At 42.3% G+C, this 18,972-nt stretch overlaps 1 protein-coding gene across 1 annotated transcript; it reads left to right on the top strand.

The window, feature by feature from the left end:
• Nucleotides 1-17,987: 17,987 nt before the first annotated feature.
• LOC135547824 (profilin-2-like) lies at nucleotides 17,988-18,416 on the top strand. Its single transcript, XM_064977055.1, has one exon. The coding sequence runs from the start codon at nucleotides 17,988-17,990 to the stop codon at nucleotides 18,414-18,416; it is 429 nt and encodes a 142-aa protein (XP_064833127.1).
• Nucleotides 18,417-18,972: the final 556 nt, after the last annotated feature.

Raw genomic sequence — 18,972 nt, 5'->3', positions numbered from 1 at the left:
GAAGAAGTGGCACGAGAGGACAGCCTTGGCCATGTTATGGTCGGGACCCAGGATGCCAACGGTACCAGTGGTGGTCCCGAGCAATGAGGACCTCGACCAGAAGCAAGAGCTCAGGGAGTTCGACAATCGAAAACACGGCGGTGTTCTCCGAGAAGCCAGGCCGCACGACCCTCATTAAACACCACATCCGTACCCGGCCCGGGGAAACGGTACGAAAGAGGCCATATTGGAATCTGGAGGCCCGAAGGAAGGCCGTGAAACAGGAAGTGGAAGCTATGCCGAGGATGGGGGTCATTGAAGAGTCCCACAGTGCATGGTGCAGCCCCATTGTGTTGGTGCCCAAACCAGACGGTAGCCTTCGCTTCTGTAATGATTTCCAGGGTGTGAACGACATAAGCTTGTTTGACGCCTACCCCATGCCGAGGGTGGACAAGCTCATCAACAGATTGGGAAAGGCCCGGTACATCAGCACACTTGACCTGACCAAAGGATATTGGTAGGTACCGTTGGCAGCCTCTTCCCGGGAGAAGACAGTGTTTTCGACACCAGACGGATTGTATTAGTACCGGGTGCTCCCATTCGGCCTCCACGGAGCCTCGCCCACATTCCAGCGACTGATGAACAAAGTACTTCGACCCCACCAGCAGTACGCAGCGGCCTATTTGAATGATATCATCATCCACAGTCAAGGTTGGGAAGAGCACCTGACGCACCTCCAGGCGGTGCTGGACACGTTTAGACAAGCCGGGTTGACCACGAACCCCAAGGAATGCAAACTAGGGTTTGAGGAGGTGGAGTACCTGGGGTATTTGATCAGACGGGGGAACGTCAAGCCCCACGAGAGGAAGATTCACGCGGTATGTGACTGGCCCGTTCCACGCACCAAGACACAGGTCAAGTCCTTCCTGGAACTGGCAGGATACTATAGCCGGTTTATCCCAAACTTTGCGGCTATAGCTTCCCCCCTCACCGATCTAACCAGGGCCCGCCTCCTGAAAACAGTGAAATGGACGGACGAGACAGAAGCGGTGTTCAGATGCCTGAAGGAAGCGCTGTGCTCCCATCCAATTCTCGTAATGCCCGATTTCCAAGTGCCGATGTTGGTCCATACGGATGCATGTTACACAGGACAAGGGGCCGTTCTGTCCCAGGTACACGATGGGGAGGAGCACCTCATCATGTACATCATCCGAAAGCTGATACCCAGAGAGAAAAAATACTCTATTGTTGAGAAAGAACATCTAGCGGTGAAGTGGGACACTCAAGTATCACCTGTTAGGTACCCACTTCACCCTGGTCACGGACAGTGCTCCCCTGGTCTGGATGGCCAGGGGAAGGGACACAAACGATCAGGTCACCAGGTGGTTCTTGTCCCTTCAACGCTTCTCTTTTTCTGTTGTTCACAGGGCAGGGACGAAGCATGGAAACATGGATGCGCTATCGAGAAGGGAGACATACGTTGCACTGATGACAGTCCCCCCCCCTGTACAGCAGGTCAGCCACCAGGGGGAGACTCGTCAAGGCCTGGTGACAGACGGAGTATACATCATGAGGCGATGGCTCCATCTGCTGGATGTGCCAGGTCTCGACGGGCTCTCCCGGGGCTGATTGGGAGTTTGTGAGTAATCAAGGGCCGAATGCTGATTGCTCACCCGCTGTACAAGTCCCATAAAGGCAGCACACAGGGAAGATACTGGGGGAACAAAGGACACCCCTATAGTTGGGGACAGTTGCAGAGGTAACAGGAGTGAGTTCAGTGCTTGATCCCAACAGCATACAGCAAGACCCAGAGCCCAGAAGACGGTATCCCGGAGAGGGTCTCATGGGGGAGACCCATTCTTTTCTTTTGAACTATTATTTTAATAAACACCTTCGAAACTGAGCTAATCCTACTCTGACCGTGTCAGATCTGTGTAAACGTTTTGACCCAACCCCCTGGTCTGCCACACTACGGAAAATGAACACAAATCAATTTTATCAATGGCAATTTGAATGCACAGAAATACCGTGACGAGATCTTGAGGCCCATTGTGAGGCCAATTTATTTTAGGTATCTGTGACCAACAGATGCAAATCTGTATTCCCAGTCATGTGAAATCGATAGATTAGGGCCTAATGAATTTATTTCAATTGACTGATTTCCTCATTAACTGCAACTCAGTAAAATCTTTGAAATTCTTGCATGATGCGTGAACATTTTTGTTAAGTATCATTTACTGTAAAGGTCTCCGCATACATACGTTTGGTTTGCTTCTAAAATAAGCAACCGTCTGTGTTCCCAAAATAACTTTCTCGCAAAACTAGAATAAAAGACAATATTACTGTTGACGAATCACTTACAAAGGGTGTAAACTTCAGCTTCCGAACACTTGCCTCAAGAAAAACGTTTGCCATATTTCACCCATTCCCTTTGTTCTGGGGCACACAAGTAACATGGGCGAAATTAAAAGGTAGACCTGGTAGCTCATGAGTTGGTTCTGTTTAAGGGTGCATCTTATCCCAGCTAGAACCATGTGTTTCTTCGAGTTTGGTGAGAGTGTGGTTGTTCTATGTTTATTTTGCTTACAACCTTCAACTTTCTGGGAATGGTGCAGGATAGTTACTTAGCTTTGGAGCATTCTCTGCCCATTTAAAGGGATACTTCGGGATTACCAATCCAATTCATACCATTTTTATGTCTTTGCATCCAGTATGAAGGAAGTTAGAGGTCATTTTGTGAGCCAAGCTAAATACTGTTAGAGCAATGACTGGAAGTCTATGTTATCTACTAGCATGCTAGCAGTTACCATAGACTGCCTGTCATTGTGCTAACTCTATTTAGCAACTTCCTTCAAACTGTATGCAGAGTCATAAAAATGGTACCCACGTGTTAATCTGACTCTGGGTAAGTCCTGAAGTATCCCTTTAACCTCTTGAAACTCTGGGGGCGCTATTTCATTTTTGGATGAAAAACGTTCCCGTTTTAAACAAGATATTTTGTCACAAAAAGATGCTCGACTATGCATATAATTGGTATCTTTGGAAAGAAAACACTCTGAATTTTCCAGAACTGCAAAGATATTGTCTGTGGGTGCCCTAGATCGGGAGCTACAGGCAAAACCAAGATGAAACGGCAACCAGGAAACCAGCAGGATTTTTGAGGCTCCGTTTTCCATTGTCTCCTTATATGGCTGTGAATGCGAGAGGAATGAGCCTGCCCTTTCTGTCTTTTCCCCAAGGTGTCTGCAGCATTGTGACGTATTTGTAGGCATATCATTGGAAGATTGACCATAAGAGACTACATTTTACAGATGTCCGCCCGGTGTCCTCCGTCGAAATTGGTGCGTCTTTTTCAGCTGCTGGTATTTTTCCATGCGATTCTGAGGGGAAAGCAGGCTTCCACGAACTGCATATCAATGAAGAGATATGTGAAAAAACACCTTGAGGATTGATTCTAAACAACGTTTGCCATGTTTCGGTCGATATTATGGAGTTAATTCGGAAAAAGTTTGACGTTTTGGTGACTGAATTTTCGTTTCGTTTCGGTAGCCAAATGTGATGTACAAAACGGAGCGATTTCTCCTACACAAAGATTCTTTCAGGAAAAACTGAACATTTGCTATGTAACTGAGAGTCTCCTCATTGAAAACATCCGAAGCTCTTCAAAGGTAAATTATTTTATTTATTTGGTAATCTGGTTTTTGTGAAAATGTTGCGTGCTAAATGCTACTCAAAAAGCTAAGCTAGCTTAGCATACTCTTACACAAATTAGTGATTTGCTATGGTTCAAAAGCATATTTTGAAAATCTGAGATGACAGTGTTGTTAAGAAAAGGCTACGCTTGAGAGCAGGCGCATTATTTTCATTTTATTTGCGATTTTCAGAAATCGTTAACGTTGCGTTATGCTAATGAGCCTGAGGCTTTAGTCACGATCCCGGATACGGGATGGGGAGTATCAAGATTAAGGAACTTGACAAAAAATACTTAATATTCTTGGTATTTCGTTAATTTAACAGAATGTTTCCTAAAAGTTTGTACATGGTTACATTTCAATTTTGGTAATGTTCCAGGAATGTTGTAGAACTGGTTTGACATTGGGAATGTTCTCAAATAATTCAGAGAACTTTATGGGGTAGGAAGCATGAGTTTTTACTCACCAAATTGTGGTCAAAGACTTAGTAACTTAGTTATAGTCACTATTTGGTTACCTGTAATTACAAACATAGTTATGTTTTGGGGTTATTACATATTTATTAATTTATTTCCCTAATTCTTCTAAACTACCTACAATGCACTATTTATCAACATGATATGGAGAATTTACTCTGTGCTACCGAGTTTGTATGCTAGTTCGGTAGCTAGCTCAGGCAAACCATGTTAGCCACAAGTTAGCATGTAATTACATTCCAGACCAGGTGTTGGTGAGGAAGTGTGATGTAAACAAGGAACAGATGGAGCATGTGCAGCCATGCAGCATCCTCATGCTCCTCACAGACTTTGTAGCTATGTTATCTAGTGGGAACCTGTTAAAACGGTCTAAGAATTGTTTTTTTAAACATATACATTTCATTCTCAGCATCGACAAAACACTCTAGCTTCTATCTTGTTAAGTGTGTTCAGGCGTGTTGGCTGCACCCACTAATTGGCCACAACTAATCTTAATGAGTGCTAGTTTCCTTTGAAATAGGGTCTGTTTGAACATACTATAATGAACAGCTTTGTATGAGTAAAAAGAAATGGCATGCTAGCTCCATCCTGGTGGTGCAGTGGACAAATTCCATAGCTGGAGAACAGGAGATTATAGGTTAGAATCTCACTGAAGCTGTGTCACAATAATTGTTTTTATGTGTTTGCATGATTAATGCCTAACACGGAACCCAAACCGGCTGGGTGCGCCATGGTGGCTACATTTATTTTGTTCCCCTACACCAAACGTGATCACGACACGCAGGTTAAATATCAAAACAAACTCTGAACCAATTACATTAATTTGGGGACAGGTCGTAAAGCATTAAACATTTATTGCAATTTCCTCTAGCTTGGACTTGCTAGCTAATTTGTCCTATTTAGCTAGCTTGCTGTTGATAGCTCATTTGTTCTGGGATATAAACATTGAGTTGTTATTTTACCTGAAATGCATAAGATCCTCTACTCCGACAATTAATCCACACATAAAACGGTCAACCGAATTGTTTCTAGTCATCTCTCCTCCTAAGCTTTTTCTTCTCTTGACTTTATATTGCAACTTTCATAAATTAGGTGCATTACCGCCACTGACCTCGTTCGTCTTTCAGTGACCCACGTGGGTATAACCAATGAGGAGATGGGAGAGACAAGACTTGCTGCGTGATCTGCGTCACAAATAGAACTGACTTCTATTTTAGCCCTTGGCAACGCAGACATTCGTTGGCGCACCCGAGCAGTGTGGGTGCAATAATTGAATAATACACATTTCTAAATGTATTTTGCAACGCGAGCGGTGTAGTCAGCCTGTAACACTTCAGCTCCACTATTCGAGTTGCGTAGCCACCAGCTTCCTGTCAATGTGACATTCTACCTGCTACACAGAGCGCATTGTTTTGAAAGTGGAGAGTAGAGGAGAAGAGAGTCTTTATTCTTTCCCTAATGTACTGTACAATATGTATTGCTTATGCGTAAGTACAAAAGCATTGGTCCAGTTTTTTGCAAGTACTCATTAAATTGTTGCTAGTGGCTGTACTCTTAATTACACACGTTGCTTTTGTTTATATTGTGAACAGTCAATGTAGCTAACTAGCTATAGTTTCTGTTAGCTAGTAGCTTCTTGACTTTATAAATATTAGTACCACATCCAATGCTGTATAGTCGAGAGTACATTCAACAAAAATCTACATTATTTCTCAATATTTCAATTAATACGATAGAATGAATGTGCACGTCAGCCATTGAGAATTAAACCTCCATGATTCTTGAGCTTGGACGCTGCCGTTGGACGTGATGCAACGTTTGCGCAACACGGGCGGTTTAGCAGCTTTCATTGATTTCAAAGGAAGCATTTCCTCAATGGCTGATGGCAATGCTGGATGACCAATGGCTATAGTGCAGCAGTTCAGAAAGGAAATTAATTTATATGTGTCCTATCTGTAACCCAAAATAACCTAGCAGAGTTATTAAAAGTCTTATTGAAACATTCAGTGAACGTTTTAAGGAAGTTATTCAAAAACTTCCAAATAACCTATAATTTCTATTTTTCAGAGCATTAATAAAACCTCCCAGGAAAACCTTCAAAGAACCAGAGTAAAACGTTCTCAGAACCTCCCTGAGACGTAAAAACAAATGTTCCCAGAACAGGCAAAATGTTCATTTCTGTTCTCAGAACTCTGTCCCTTCCCTGACAGTACCTAGAACCCTACTCATGTGGCATCAAGACAATGTTGGAGGTTGGAATTACCAGGGACTGGGAGACCAAGTCACCATGGAAACAGACAAGAGTTCACTCCACAGAGGAATCTATATTGACTTGAAGGTTTCACTTGGTTTTTCTAAAGGGCACAATGCAGGTGAGACATTTACAATGTTCTAATACAGTGAGAGGCCATGGACTCCTCATTTTAAATCCTAATAATTTCAAATGCTTGTCAGGCTATGATACTTTATGAAGTGCAATCCATTCCAATAATCAATATCACTTTTCCACTGTTGTTTGTGTAAATCAATGTCTATATTGCAGATTATACATTATTGCTCTCGTTCTCTTGATCTCTCACAAACACTATCTCCCCCATCTCCCTTTCAATCTTTCCCTGTTTCTCTTTCTCTCTCTCCCCTCTCTCTATTTATATTAAGAAATAGCTTAATTGCCACTAACCGTACAGACATGTCTTTTGTCAAAGCCTACTGTAAATGTCAATGTTTGCTTACATTCTGTAGGGTGGTAATGCCATGTCCAGACTATGGTAGATTGTTATTGTAAAATCAAAGTTTATGAACTTGCCATTTTTGGCCTTTTAACTGAATTCTATTTTTTTGATACCACTGCAGTCAAACATACAAAAACTCATACGGAGAATATTATGCAAGAAAGAAAATGGAATGGCACAATTTAGCTCACACATTTACTGTACATTTGTGTGTGTGCCCCTCCATCTATGAAGAATTATGTTTGGATTATGGAGGTGAGCTAAGGCATGAGTGATTTGATATGCCTAGTTTACATAAGCCCATTGGTCCTCAGACTCTGCCTGTTTACCATTCGTCCCTCCGGCTCCAGATAGGAACATAAGCAGTGTTTTGACCTGTCCTCCCATGATAAGATCAATAACCACAATTGAATGATTTGGCCTGCATGAGAGATATGTTTCAGTGCATACCTGTCACAGTCCCCTCCTCTCCATCAGGTCTCATATTGCTGTGCGTTGCTACAGTAGTTGGGGCAAGTGTCTGCTTGTTTGTCCATGCCCGCTTCACCATTACTAAGTATGAAGTGACCATTCACCCAGCTAACAATTCTAGGGAGAGAGGATGTTTTTGCAATGTTACCCGTAATGTTCTTCCAGTTTTCCGTTAGTTAGGGGAACATTGTATCTATGAGGCTGTTATAACAGCAGAGGGGGGTCCAACTCCATATTATTGCTCATGATTTTGCAATGAGATGTTTGATGAGCAGATGTCCACATTCTTGTGGTCATGTAGTGTATCTCTCCGATTTGCTCCTGCCGGACATACTGTACCTACACATATGCTATGGTCACAAGACGCAGGCCTGCTTATTGTTCCTAGAATTTCTAAGCAAACAGCTAGAGGCAGGGCGTTCTCCTATAGAGCTCTATTTTTATGGAATGATCTGCCAATCCATGTGAAAGACGCAGACTCGGTCTCAACCTTTAAGTCCTTTCTGTAGACTCATCTACTCAGTAGGTCCTATGATTGAGTGTAGTTTGGCCCAGGCGTTCAAAGGTGAATGGCAAGGCACTGGAGTGATGAATTAACCTTCCTGTCATTGCCTGGCCGGCGCCCCTCTCTCTACTGGGAGTTTCTGCCTCTGACCCTAGTACAGGGGATGAGTCACTGGATTGCTAGTAATCTCCCATGCTGTCCCTAGGAGGGGTGCATCATGTCTTGCCAGGCTTTTTCGCTATACTTGGCTTGAGTGGGTTGAGTCACTGAGGTTGTCTTCATGTCCGGTCTTGTGTGGGTGATCGTTGTAGGCTATACTCAACCTTGTCTCAGGATAGTAAGTTGGTGGTCTGTTATTATCCCTTTAGTGGTGTGGAGGGTGTGCTTTGGCAAAGTGGGTGGAGTTATATCCTTCCTGGATTGCCCTGTCCGGGGGTATTGTCGGTATCGAAGGCACTCCTGCGTTGTCATGACTGTGTGGTTAGGGTTTTTGTCCTGTTGGAAAGTAAACCTTGGCCCCAGTCTGAGATCCTGAAAGCTCTGGAGCAGGTTTTCATCAAGGAGCTCTCTGTACTTTGCTCTGTTCATCTTGCCCTCGATCCTGACTAGTCTCCTAGTCACTGCCACTGAAAAGCATCCCCACAACATGATGCTGCCACCACCATACTTCAACGTAGGGATGGTGCCAGGTTTCCTCCATACGCGACGCTTGGCATTTAGCCCAAAGTGTTCAATCTTAGTTTCCTTAGACCAGAGAATCTTGTTTTATTTATCATTATTTATTTTTCTCATCGATCTACACACAATAGCCCATAAAGACAGTGAAAACAGGTTTAGACATTTTTGAAAATTTATATAAAAAAAAACTTATTTACAGCGGTGCAAAAAAGTATTTAGTCAGCCACCAATTGTACAAGTTCTCCCACTTAAAAAGATGAGAGAGGCCTTTAATTTTCATCATAGGTAGGCCACTCCAGGACCTTGAAAGGATTCTTACGAAGCCACTCCTTCGTTGCCCGGGCAGTGTGTTTGGGATCATTGTCATGCTGAAAGACCCAGCCACGTTTCATCTTCAATGCCCTTGCTGATGGAAGGAGGTTTTCACTCAAAATCTCACGATACATGGCCCCATTCATTCTTTCCTTTACACGGATCAGTCGTATAAATAAATTAATTAAAAATCCTACAATGTGATTTTCTGGATTTTTTTCCATCATTTTTTTTGTCTGTCATAGTTGAAGTGTACCTATGATGAAAATGACAGGCCTCTCTCATCTTTTTAAGTGGGAGAACTTGCACAATTGGTGGCTGACTAAATACTTTTTTGCACCGCTGTAAATACGTTTTTTAATTTTTTTTTTATAAATTTGCAAAAATGTCTAAACCTGTTTTCACTGTCTTTATGGGCTATTGTGTGTAGATCGATGAGAAAAATAAATAATGTAATATAATGTTAGGATTAGGCTGTAACGTAGCAAAATGTGGAAAAAGTCAAGGTGTCTGAATACTTTCCGAAAGCAGAGGGGAAAGAAGGACATCTGGAAGTGTCATCCAGGGATCCCGGCTCCAAATGGGATAGACAGGTTAGCTGACAACGTCACAAAAACGATGCGCGCAATTCAACTTTGTAGAAGTCTGTGTGTTGTGAGTCTAGATGGCTAAATCACTAGCAAAAATGTTAAGAAGCTGCCATGTGGGATTTGTAGGTGGCTCGTGTCAGCCAGTTTTATCTTGTTCTTGATATCATGTCTTGTTTTGACTGTCATGTTTATGCTAATATGGGAAAACTTTACTAGCTAGCTAACCAACAGCTAATGGTGTATTTGAGATACAAGTGCTGATTTTGCAGATTTATTTTCAATAAACATTGGAGACAAAACAGTTGACATGTCAACAATCTGTTTTGCCCCGAAGTTGCGCACATGGCGGTTGTTGCTAAACAACCAACCCGTTTATAACTGTCCACCTTTAAATAATGCACCCCTGCATCAACAGCCAGACTAGAGCGTTCCACTGGGAATAGGTTCCCCCACAGTGCTTCCCAAACCTTTGTGTCGTGACATCTTCCTTTGGCCCCCATGAAAATAATGTTTTCCTGCCACAGCCGACAGCTGTGTGACCCAGTAGAAATGACTGACCTACTGTTTGGCAAATACTGGCTCACATCAACCCATCAACCGCCACGTTCACTTGTTTGCAAGATACTCACCTGTGATGCCATATTATAGCATATGACATTCACACTTGAAGGTTTATCAGAATGTAGTAATTTCCTGTTGGCTTTTTGCCCCCTGGATTTGCTGAACGCTTTATTTCTGTCTGGCCATGTGGCCTCATTGTACATAAAGTGAATAAAATAAATTAAAATGTTCAAGACGTCCCAAGAGAACCAAATACTCTCATTTACTCAGACTTGCAAACTCTGTCATTTGTCTGCAAGGATTTCTGTAAATTACATGTTCCTGCCCTCTAGTGACCAAATGTATCATCACATTCACAAGAACAGATGTGACTAAAGAAAAGGACCAGGGTGGCCTGCATCTTAGACAAGGTTGAGGAGTGATGTTGCCACTATGGTGCATCAGTCAGGATACAGGAATGATTGAAGACACCGTTTCCAGTTCAGGGTATGTATTACCTAACAAATAAAGGCACAGCACCAGGGCACAGGCAGGTATGGGGAGGTATGGAGTGGCTTTTAAGGCTGGTAAGGTTGTGCTAGAACAGGGATGGGCAACTCCAGTCCTCGGGGCCGGAGTGTTGCTACCCCCCCCCCCCATCCCTAGCAAACACAGCTGATTTAAAGTCATTGCAATCTATATTGAAGTTCATGATTAGTTGATTATTGGAGTCAGGTGTGTTAGCTGGAGCAAAAGTGTGACACCAATCAGACCAGAGGACTGGAATTATTTTTCTCTCAGTGGGATCCTTTCCCTGAATGTAGAGACAACTGTGACATAATTCACACACATCACTTTATTGGGAGTCACATGCAGGCCCACATATTTTTATTTGTATAGTTAATAATATTTCACTATAGATGACAGCCCACAGTAGTCTATAAAATGTGATTAAGATGACAATTATACAAGAAAAATCTTCACCCGTGGTGATTTGCTTACCATCCTCAGATTTGAAATAAACTGTTTCTCTTGTGGAGAGTTGCACCAAGCAGTCAACTTCTTCTTACTTTGAAAATAAATCTGAAGCTTGTTCTTTATCCCTTTAGGGGTGGGAAATTACTAAAATATGGTGCATTCAAAAAGTATTCAAATATTTTTCTTTAAAAAACTCCAACAGGCTTGTTGTTGATCATTGCTAGACATACATTTTCAAATCTTGCCATATATTATCAAGCCTATTTAAGTCAAACTGAAACTCAAAATTAAATGTTGTCTTGGTAAGCAACTCTAGTGTATATTTGGCCTTGTGTTTTAGGTAGTTGTTCTGCTGAAAGGTGAATTTGCCTCCCAGTGTCTGTTGGAAAGCAGACTGAACCAAGTTTTCCTCTAGGAGTTTGCATGTGCTTAGGTCTATTCCGTTTATTTTCAGTCCCCCCCCAAAAAAACCTAGTCCTTGCCGATGACAAGCATACCCATAACATGATGCAGCCACCACCATGCTTGAAAACATGAGAGTGGTACTCAGCAATGTGTTGTGTCAGATTTGCCCCAAACATAACACTTTGTATTTAGGACATAAAGTTAATTTATTTTCCAAAATTTTAGCAGTATTACTGTAGTGCCTTATTGCTAATAGGATGCATGTTTTAGAATATTTTGATTCTGTTCAGGCTTTGTTCTTTTCAATCTGTCTTTGTGGAGTAATTACAATGCTGTTGATCCATCCTCAGTTTTCTCTTATCACAGCCATTATACTTCGTTAATGTTTTAATGTCACGTTTGGCCTCATCGTTCCATCCACTCCATCAACTGAGTTAGGAGAGGATGGAACCTTTGTGGTGACTGGGTGTATTGAAAATAAAAAGTGAAAGGTCTGCTTTATCTACCAATAAGTGTCCTTCTTTAAAAGGTATTGGAAAACCTCCATGGCCTTTGTGGTTCAAATCAAACATTCTTTGTCACATTTTACCTTTAGGCAAGTCAGTTAAGAACAAATTCTTATTCTTCAATGACAGCCTAGGATCAGTGGGTTAACTGCCTGTTCAGGGGCGGAATGACAGATTTGTACCTTGTCAGCTTGCGGGTTTGAACTTGCAACCTTCTGGTTAGTAGTCCAACGCTCTAAACACTAGGCTACCCTGCCGCCGGCATTCATATACATGCGCCGAATACAAGTGTAGACCTTACCGTGAAATACTTACTTACAAGCCTTTAACCTACATGTGAAGTGAAGTTATAATAAACAGCGAGGAGCAGCAGTGTACAAAACAAATGGAGGGGGAGGTCAATGTAAGTAGTCCAGAGGCTATTTTGATTAATTGTTCAGCAGTCTTGGGGGTAGAAGCTGTTATAAATATTCTTAGGGATAGGCGTCCCGCTAGCGAGACACCAGCCGACAACTTCCGGTGAAATTGGAGGGCGCGTATTTCAAATAAACAATCGTAATATTAAACATTCATGAATATATAAGAAAGTTGTATCATTTAAAAACTTTAATTGTTGTTAATCTAACTGCATCGTCCAATTTACAATAGGCTTTACAGTGAAAGCATACCATGCAATTGTCTGAGGACGGCGCCCCACATCAACATATTTTTCAACCAGCAAAGGCTTCATAAAATCACAAATAGCAATTAAGTAAATCACTTATTTTTGAAGATCTTCCTCTCTTTGCAATCCCAAGGGTCCTAGCTACAACATAAAAGTTTTTTTGTTAGATAAAATCCTTCTTTATATCCCAAAAGTCTGTTTAGTTGGCACCATCCATTTCAGTAATCCACTCATTCAACATGCAGACAAAGGAGTCCAAAAAGCTACCGCTAAACTTCATCCAAACAAGTCAAACAACCTTTATATTTCATCCTCGGGTACTCTAAAATTTAAAAACAAACTATAATATTTCATACGGAAAGTAGTATGTTCAATAGGAAAGCAAAATTAGTAAGCGCATCCTCTCCTTTGCGCGCCGAAAGACTGATATAGTTCCGGTGCTCTCTTCACCAAAGCTCAAAATTCTTGCTTGTTTTTCAAAAAACCTGAATAAAGACTGTTGACATCTAGTGGAAGCTATAGGAATTGCAATCTGGGAGACGGAATTACATAGCTAGCTTTCCAATGTAAGAGCCTGGGACCAAAAAAAAAAATTAATTCCGTTTGTTTTTTCTTCGGATTTACGCCTGCCATATCAATTCTGTTATTGTCGCTGACATTATTTTTACAGATTTTGAAACTTCTAAGTGTTTTCTATCCAATGCTACCAATTATATGCATATCCTGGCTTCTGGGCCTGAGTAACAGGCAGTTTACTTTGGGCACATCAGTCAGGTGGAAATTCAGGAAACTAGACCCTATCCCGAACAAGATTTATTTTTAAAGGAGCCTTTTGGTCCTAGAGTTGGTGCTCCGGTACCGCTTGCCATGCGGAAGCAGATAAAACAGTCTATGACGTCTCTAAAAATTTTATGGGCTTTCATCTAACAATGCCTATTATATACTATAGGTCTTGGACGGCAGGAAGCTTGGCCCCACTCATGTACTGGGCCAGACGCATTACCCTCTTTAGCGCCTTATGGTCAGATGCCGAGCAGTTGCCATACCAGGCGGTGATGCAACCGATCAGGATGCTCTCGATGGTGCAGCTGTAGAACTTTTTGAGGATCTGGGGACCCATGCCAAATCTTTTCAGTCTCCTCAGGGGGAAAAGGTTTTGTCGTGCCCTCTTCATGTCTGTCTTAGTATGCTTGGACCATGATAGTTTGTTGGTGATATGGACACCAAGGAACTTGAAGCACTCAACCTGCTCCACTACCGCCCCGTCGATGTTAATGGGGGCCTATTCGGCCCGCATTTTCCTGTAGTCCACGATCAGCTCCTTTGTCTTTCTCACATTGAGGGAAAGGTTGTTGTCCTAGCACCACACTGTCAGTTCTCTGACCTCCTCCCTATAGGCTGTCTCATCGCTGTGATCACTGTTATCAGCAAACTTAATTATGGTGTTGGAGTCGTGTTTGGCCACGCAGTCGTGGGTGAACAGAGAGTACAAGAGGGGACTAAGTACACACACCTGAGGGTCCCCAGTGTTGAGGATCAGCATGGCAGATGTGTTGTTGCCTACCCCAGGAAGTCCAGGATCCAATTGCAGAGCGAGGTGTTTAGTTCCAGGGTCCTTAGCTTAGTGATGATCTTCGTGGGCACTGTGATGTTGAACGTTGAGTTGTAGACAATGAACAGCATTCTCATGTAGGTGTTCCTTTTGTCCAGGTGGGAAAGGGCAGTGTGTAGTTCAAGATTGAGTCATCTGTGGATCTGTTGGGGCGGTATGTGAATTTGAGGGGGTCTAGGGTATCTGGGAGGATGCTGTTGATGTGAGCCATGACCAGCCTTTCAAAGCACTTCATGGCTACCGACATGAGTGCTACCGGCGGTAATCATTTAGGCAGGTTACCTTCGCTTCCTTGGACACAGGGACTATGGTGATCTGCTTGAAAGATGTACAGTTGAAGTCGGAAGTTTACATACAATTAGGTTGGAGTCATTAAAACTAGTTTTTCAAGCACTCCACAAATTTCTTGTTAACAAACTATAGTTTTGGCAAATCAGTTAGGACATCTACTTTGTGCATGACACAAATCATTTTTCCAACAACTGTTTACAGACAGATTATTTCACTTATAGCTCACTATATCACCATTCCAGTGGGTCAGAAGTTTAAATACACTAAGTTGACTGTGCCTTTAAACAGATTGGAAAATTCCAGAAAATGTCATGGCTTTATAAGCTTCTGATAGGCTAATTGACAGCATTTGAGTAATTTGGAGGTGTACTTGTGGATGTATTTCAAGGCCTACCTTCAAACTCAGTGCCTCTTTGCTTGACATCATGTGAAAATCAAAAGAAATCAGCCAGGACCTCAGAAGAAAAATTGGTTCATCCTTGGGAGCAATTTCCAAATGCCTGAAGATACCACGTTCATCTGTACAAACAATAGTACACAAGTATAAACACCATGGGAACTCACAGCCGTCATACCGCTCAGGAAGGAGACACGTTTTGTCTCCTAGAGATGAATGTACTTTGGTGTGAAAAGTGCAAACCAATCTCAGAACAACAGCAAAGGACCTTGTGAAGATGCTGGAGGAAACAGGAATGTCCTCTGGTCTGATGAAATAAAAATCAAACTGTTTGGCCATAATGACCATCATTATGTTTGGAGGAAAAGGGGGAGGCTTGCAAGCCGAAGAGCACTATCTCAACCGTGAAGCACGGGGGTGGTAGCATCATGTATTGGGGGTGCTTTGCTGTAGGAGGAACTGGTGTACTTCACAAAATAGATGGCATCATGAGGCTGGAAAATTGTGTGGATATATTGAAGCAACATCTCAAGACATCAGGAAGTTAAAGCTTGGTCACAGATGGGTCTTCCAAATGGACAATGACCCCAAGCATACTTCCAAAGTTGTGGCAAAAGGGCTTAAGGACAACAAAGTCAAGGTATTGGAGTGGCCATCACAAAGCCCTGACCTCTATCCCATAGAAATTTGTGGGCAGAACTGAAAAAGCGTGTGCAAGCAAGGAGGCCTACAAACCTGACTCAGTTACAGCAACTCTGTCAGGAGGAATGGGCCAGAATTTACCCAACTTATTGTGGGAAGCTTGTGGAAGGCTAACCAAAATGTTTGACCGAAGTTAAACAATTTAAAGGCAATGCTACCGAATACAAATTGTGTGTATATACACTTCTGACCCACTGGGAATGTGTTGAAAGAAATATAAGCTGAAATAAATCATTCTCTCTACTATTATTCTGACATTTCACATTCTTAAAATAAAGGACGCCATTGAGATTGACCTAAAACAGGGAATATTTACTCGGATTAAATGTCAGGATTTGTGAAAAACTCAGTTTAACTGTATTTGGCTAAGGTGTATGTAAACTTCCGACTTCAACTGTACATTCCTCCTACAGATAACCATTAACTTCTGGTGTTGTAACCAGATTGTGGCACTCCTCATTTCAATAGGATACCTGATGACTAACAATATTTAAAGTTTAGAAGTCAGAACCCATCAGTTGTAAACTTTCATTCATAGGCTAGGTTGTAGCAACCTCATGATGGGTACAGGGAGCATTTGTGACCCGAAACTAGGCTAGTCCATGACTTCACTGTTTGAATGTAAAAAATGTGTGATCTCACTTGGTTTACATAATTAAGTTTATTGTTTACCTAGCTAGCTAGCTACATGTCTTAAGCTAAAGTGCACTGTTAGCTAGCTAACATTAGCTGGCTGGCTCCCTGGCTGACATTGTTATTCGTATCCTAGAGCAGTTTTCTTTTCTAGTTAGAGCCTAATGTTAGCTTTCTAACATTGAACCTGGTTGGTTAGCTCCCAGCACCATTGTTAGCACTGTGTTCATTGTTGTTTAGCTAGCTAATGTTAGCTGGCTGGCTCATTAGTTAACATTATTATTATTTTTTTTTACTTTTCTACTTTTATTGAACTAGGCAAGTCAGTTAAGAACAAATTCTTATGTTCAATGATGGCCTAGGAACAGTGGGTTAACTGCCTGTTTAGGGGCAGAACAACAGATTTGTACCTTGTCAGCTTACTAGTCCAGCACTCTAACCACTAGGCTACCCTGCCGCCTCATGTTATGTTACGTGTGATCTTACACTTTGTTTACCTTGCTAGGTTCATTGTGTGCCTAGCTAGCTAGCTCCATGTCTTAAGCTAAAGTGTACTGTTAGTGTACTGGCACTGTGTTCATTGTTGTTTAACTAGCTAACGTTATCTGGGTGGCTGGTTAGCTAACGTTATGTGACGTGTGTACAACACCCGTTGAATACGGCCGGTGTCAGTAAACGTCTGCAAAAAAGCGTAATGAAATTGTTGCCAGAAAGAGCTGGTTAGGCTGTTTTCATGTCATTCATAGGTAAACAAATCATCGGCCAGAGCTTCAAGTGTGTGCTCCAAGAGCGAAATGAGATGGGTGGGGCTATGGCTTAAGAGTGTGTGAACGATGCTGAATGGGTGTAGACAAAGAAGAGCTCTTCACTAGATATCAAAACATTCAAAGGCCATTTTCTCAAAAGTGAGTTTAAAAGTTGATCAACTTTCAAAGCAGATTTACTTTCCCATTGTTCCTCAAATGCAGAGAATGTTATCCCATTTTGTAGCCCCGAGTCTCTACTTTTATCCAATGTAAAAAAAAATAAAAAAAACACAATTTCAAATGTTGCTACATAAGACCAAATCCAGGTGTTAAGTCACATTTGATTATCATGTTGTAGCCGAAACCTATTGATGTTACATTGAACTGGGTGAATGGAATATGAATGACAGTCATCCAATATGCTGTAATAGAAATAAGGCCATGTTCATGAAAAAATTAATGTGTCCTCCCTCATCATAAACAGCACTGGTTTGCAAGGTACTGGATACATTTGTTTTCAGCAATAGTCAGGTATTTTGTTGGAAAGTAACCTTTTGTTAGGCTTGTGGTGATCAGATATTATGAATGGAGTTAAACAAAAAAAAGTTATTGGCTGAATTTAATTACTGATTTGATTTATTTTCTCATTTTCTCCACCCCACTTCAGATGAGTATGTCCATGAGTAATACAATTCCATCTCCTGCCATTCCTAGATCCTGTATGTGAATTATAATACAGGTAATGGCAGACTTGCACTTTGGCCACTAGATGTCTGTATTCTGCTTCTGATTCAGTGGTATGCTTTGTGCAACAAAAGGGGAGGACATAATTAGTTATCCTTTGTGACATCACAGAAGTCTGAGACGCTTCAATTGACACAGTGGCAGAATTTCACTGACATGTTTTCCCCACAACAACAAGGTAGGTTTTTAGGGAATTCTCAATATGGACCCATATATGGAGATAATCAATTCTCTCCATACTTGATCACCATTCTGCACACTTCCTGCTTTCATTATCTCAGGCTAAAATAAATTAATATTTTCAGGGACACATCCCTCCACCCCCTCCCCAGGAATGGCATTGCCCAGCTTGCAGCACTATGTGGACAGGTTGATGTTTGAGGGCCAGTGTGCAGACTGTGCGTTGGTGAACGTCAGTACCCGCAGGGTGATGGCGGCCACTCCAGGGGGATCACTGGAACATCTGACCCGGCGTGAGATTAGGAGGATACTGGCCAGGAAGAGAGAGGCCATCCAGACCCAGGGAGTGAGCCTGGGGGGGCTGCGCTGTGCCCTGGTGAGGGACAACATGGTCACCCCAGGGGAGAGGTCAATGGACCTGCGCACCAAGCACAGGCCCAGCCGGGGTGTGGCTGTGCGCCGGACACGCCATCTCCTCCTGGTGCTCCTCGGCAACAGGGGGATCAGCAGCGGATTCCTCAATCACAAGGCCTATCAGATGGCTGCAGGCCTTCGCAACGCAGGATCATCACAACTTGCTTGAATTTACTGCTTACCTGAACTCTTGCTTGGGAGGATATTCCTGTGTCATGGACAGTATGGGATATTTGATGGAGTAAACGGAGTTGAAACTGTCTAAAACTGTCTACACTGTGTCCTGTAGTTAGTGACATATTTGTGCTTCTTTAATTGTGTAGTGACCTAGAATACAGTGACCTAGTATGCAAGACAAGTACACACAAGTCTGTATGGCCAGGTCCCACAATGTCATTACAGTATTACATGGTCAGCCACAGACCAGGATAAATAGGCAATGTGACAATAACTGACAAAAAGACAGTTAAAAAGTTAAGTGTCAGACACTCAGTTTAACAAGTAGTAGGCTAAGTATGCCTGCTGCTTGGAATACTAGACACCAATAGCAGAGTAAATACGTACCCTGTCAAGAATCTTGGAGAAATGGTCACACATTGCGTTCATAACTTGCATAATATCATAACCTGAGTCTAAGGTCTATAATCTACCTTCAGAACAGAATGTATTAGAGACGTGAACAATTAAGTAAGAAAAGTGACTCATGCATGCAGTGCCTGAAATTA

Source organism: Oncorhynchus masou, chromosome 11, assembly GCF_036934945.1.
Source record: "Oncorhynchus masou masou isolate Uvic2021 chromosome 11, UVic_Omas_1.1, whole genome shotgun sequence".
Classification (NCBI taxonomy): domain Eukaryota; kingdom Metazoa; phylum Chordata; class Actinopteri; order Salmoniformes; family Salmonidae; genus Oncorhynchus; species Oncorhynchus masou.
This window is presented reverse-complemented; position numbering and strand designations above follow the sequence as displayed.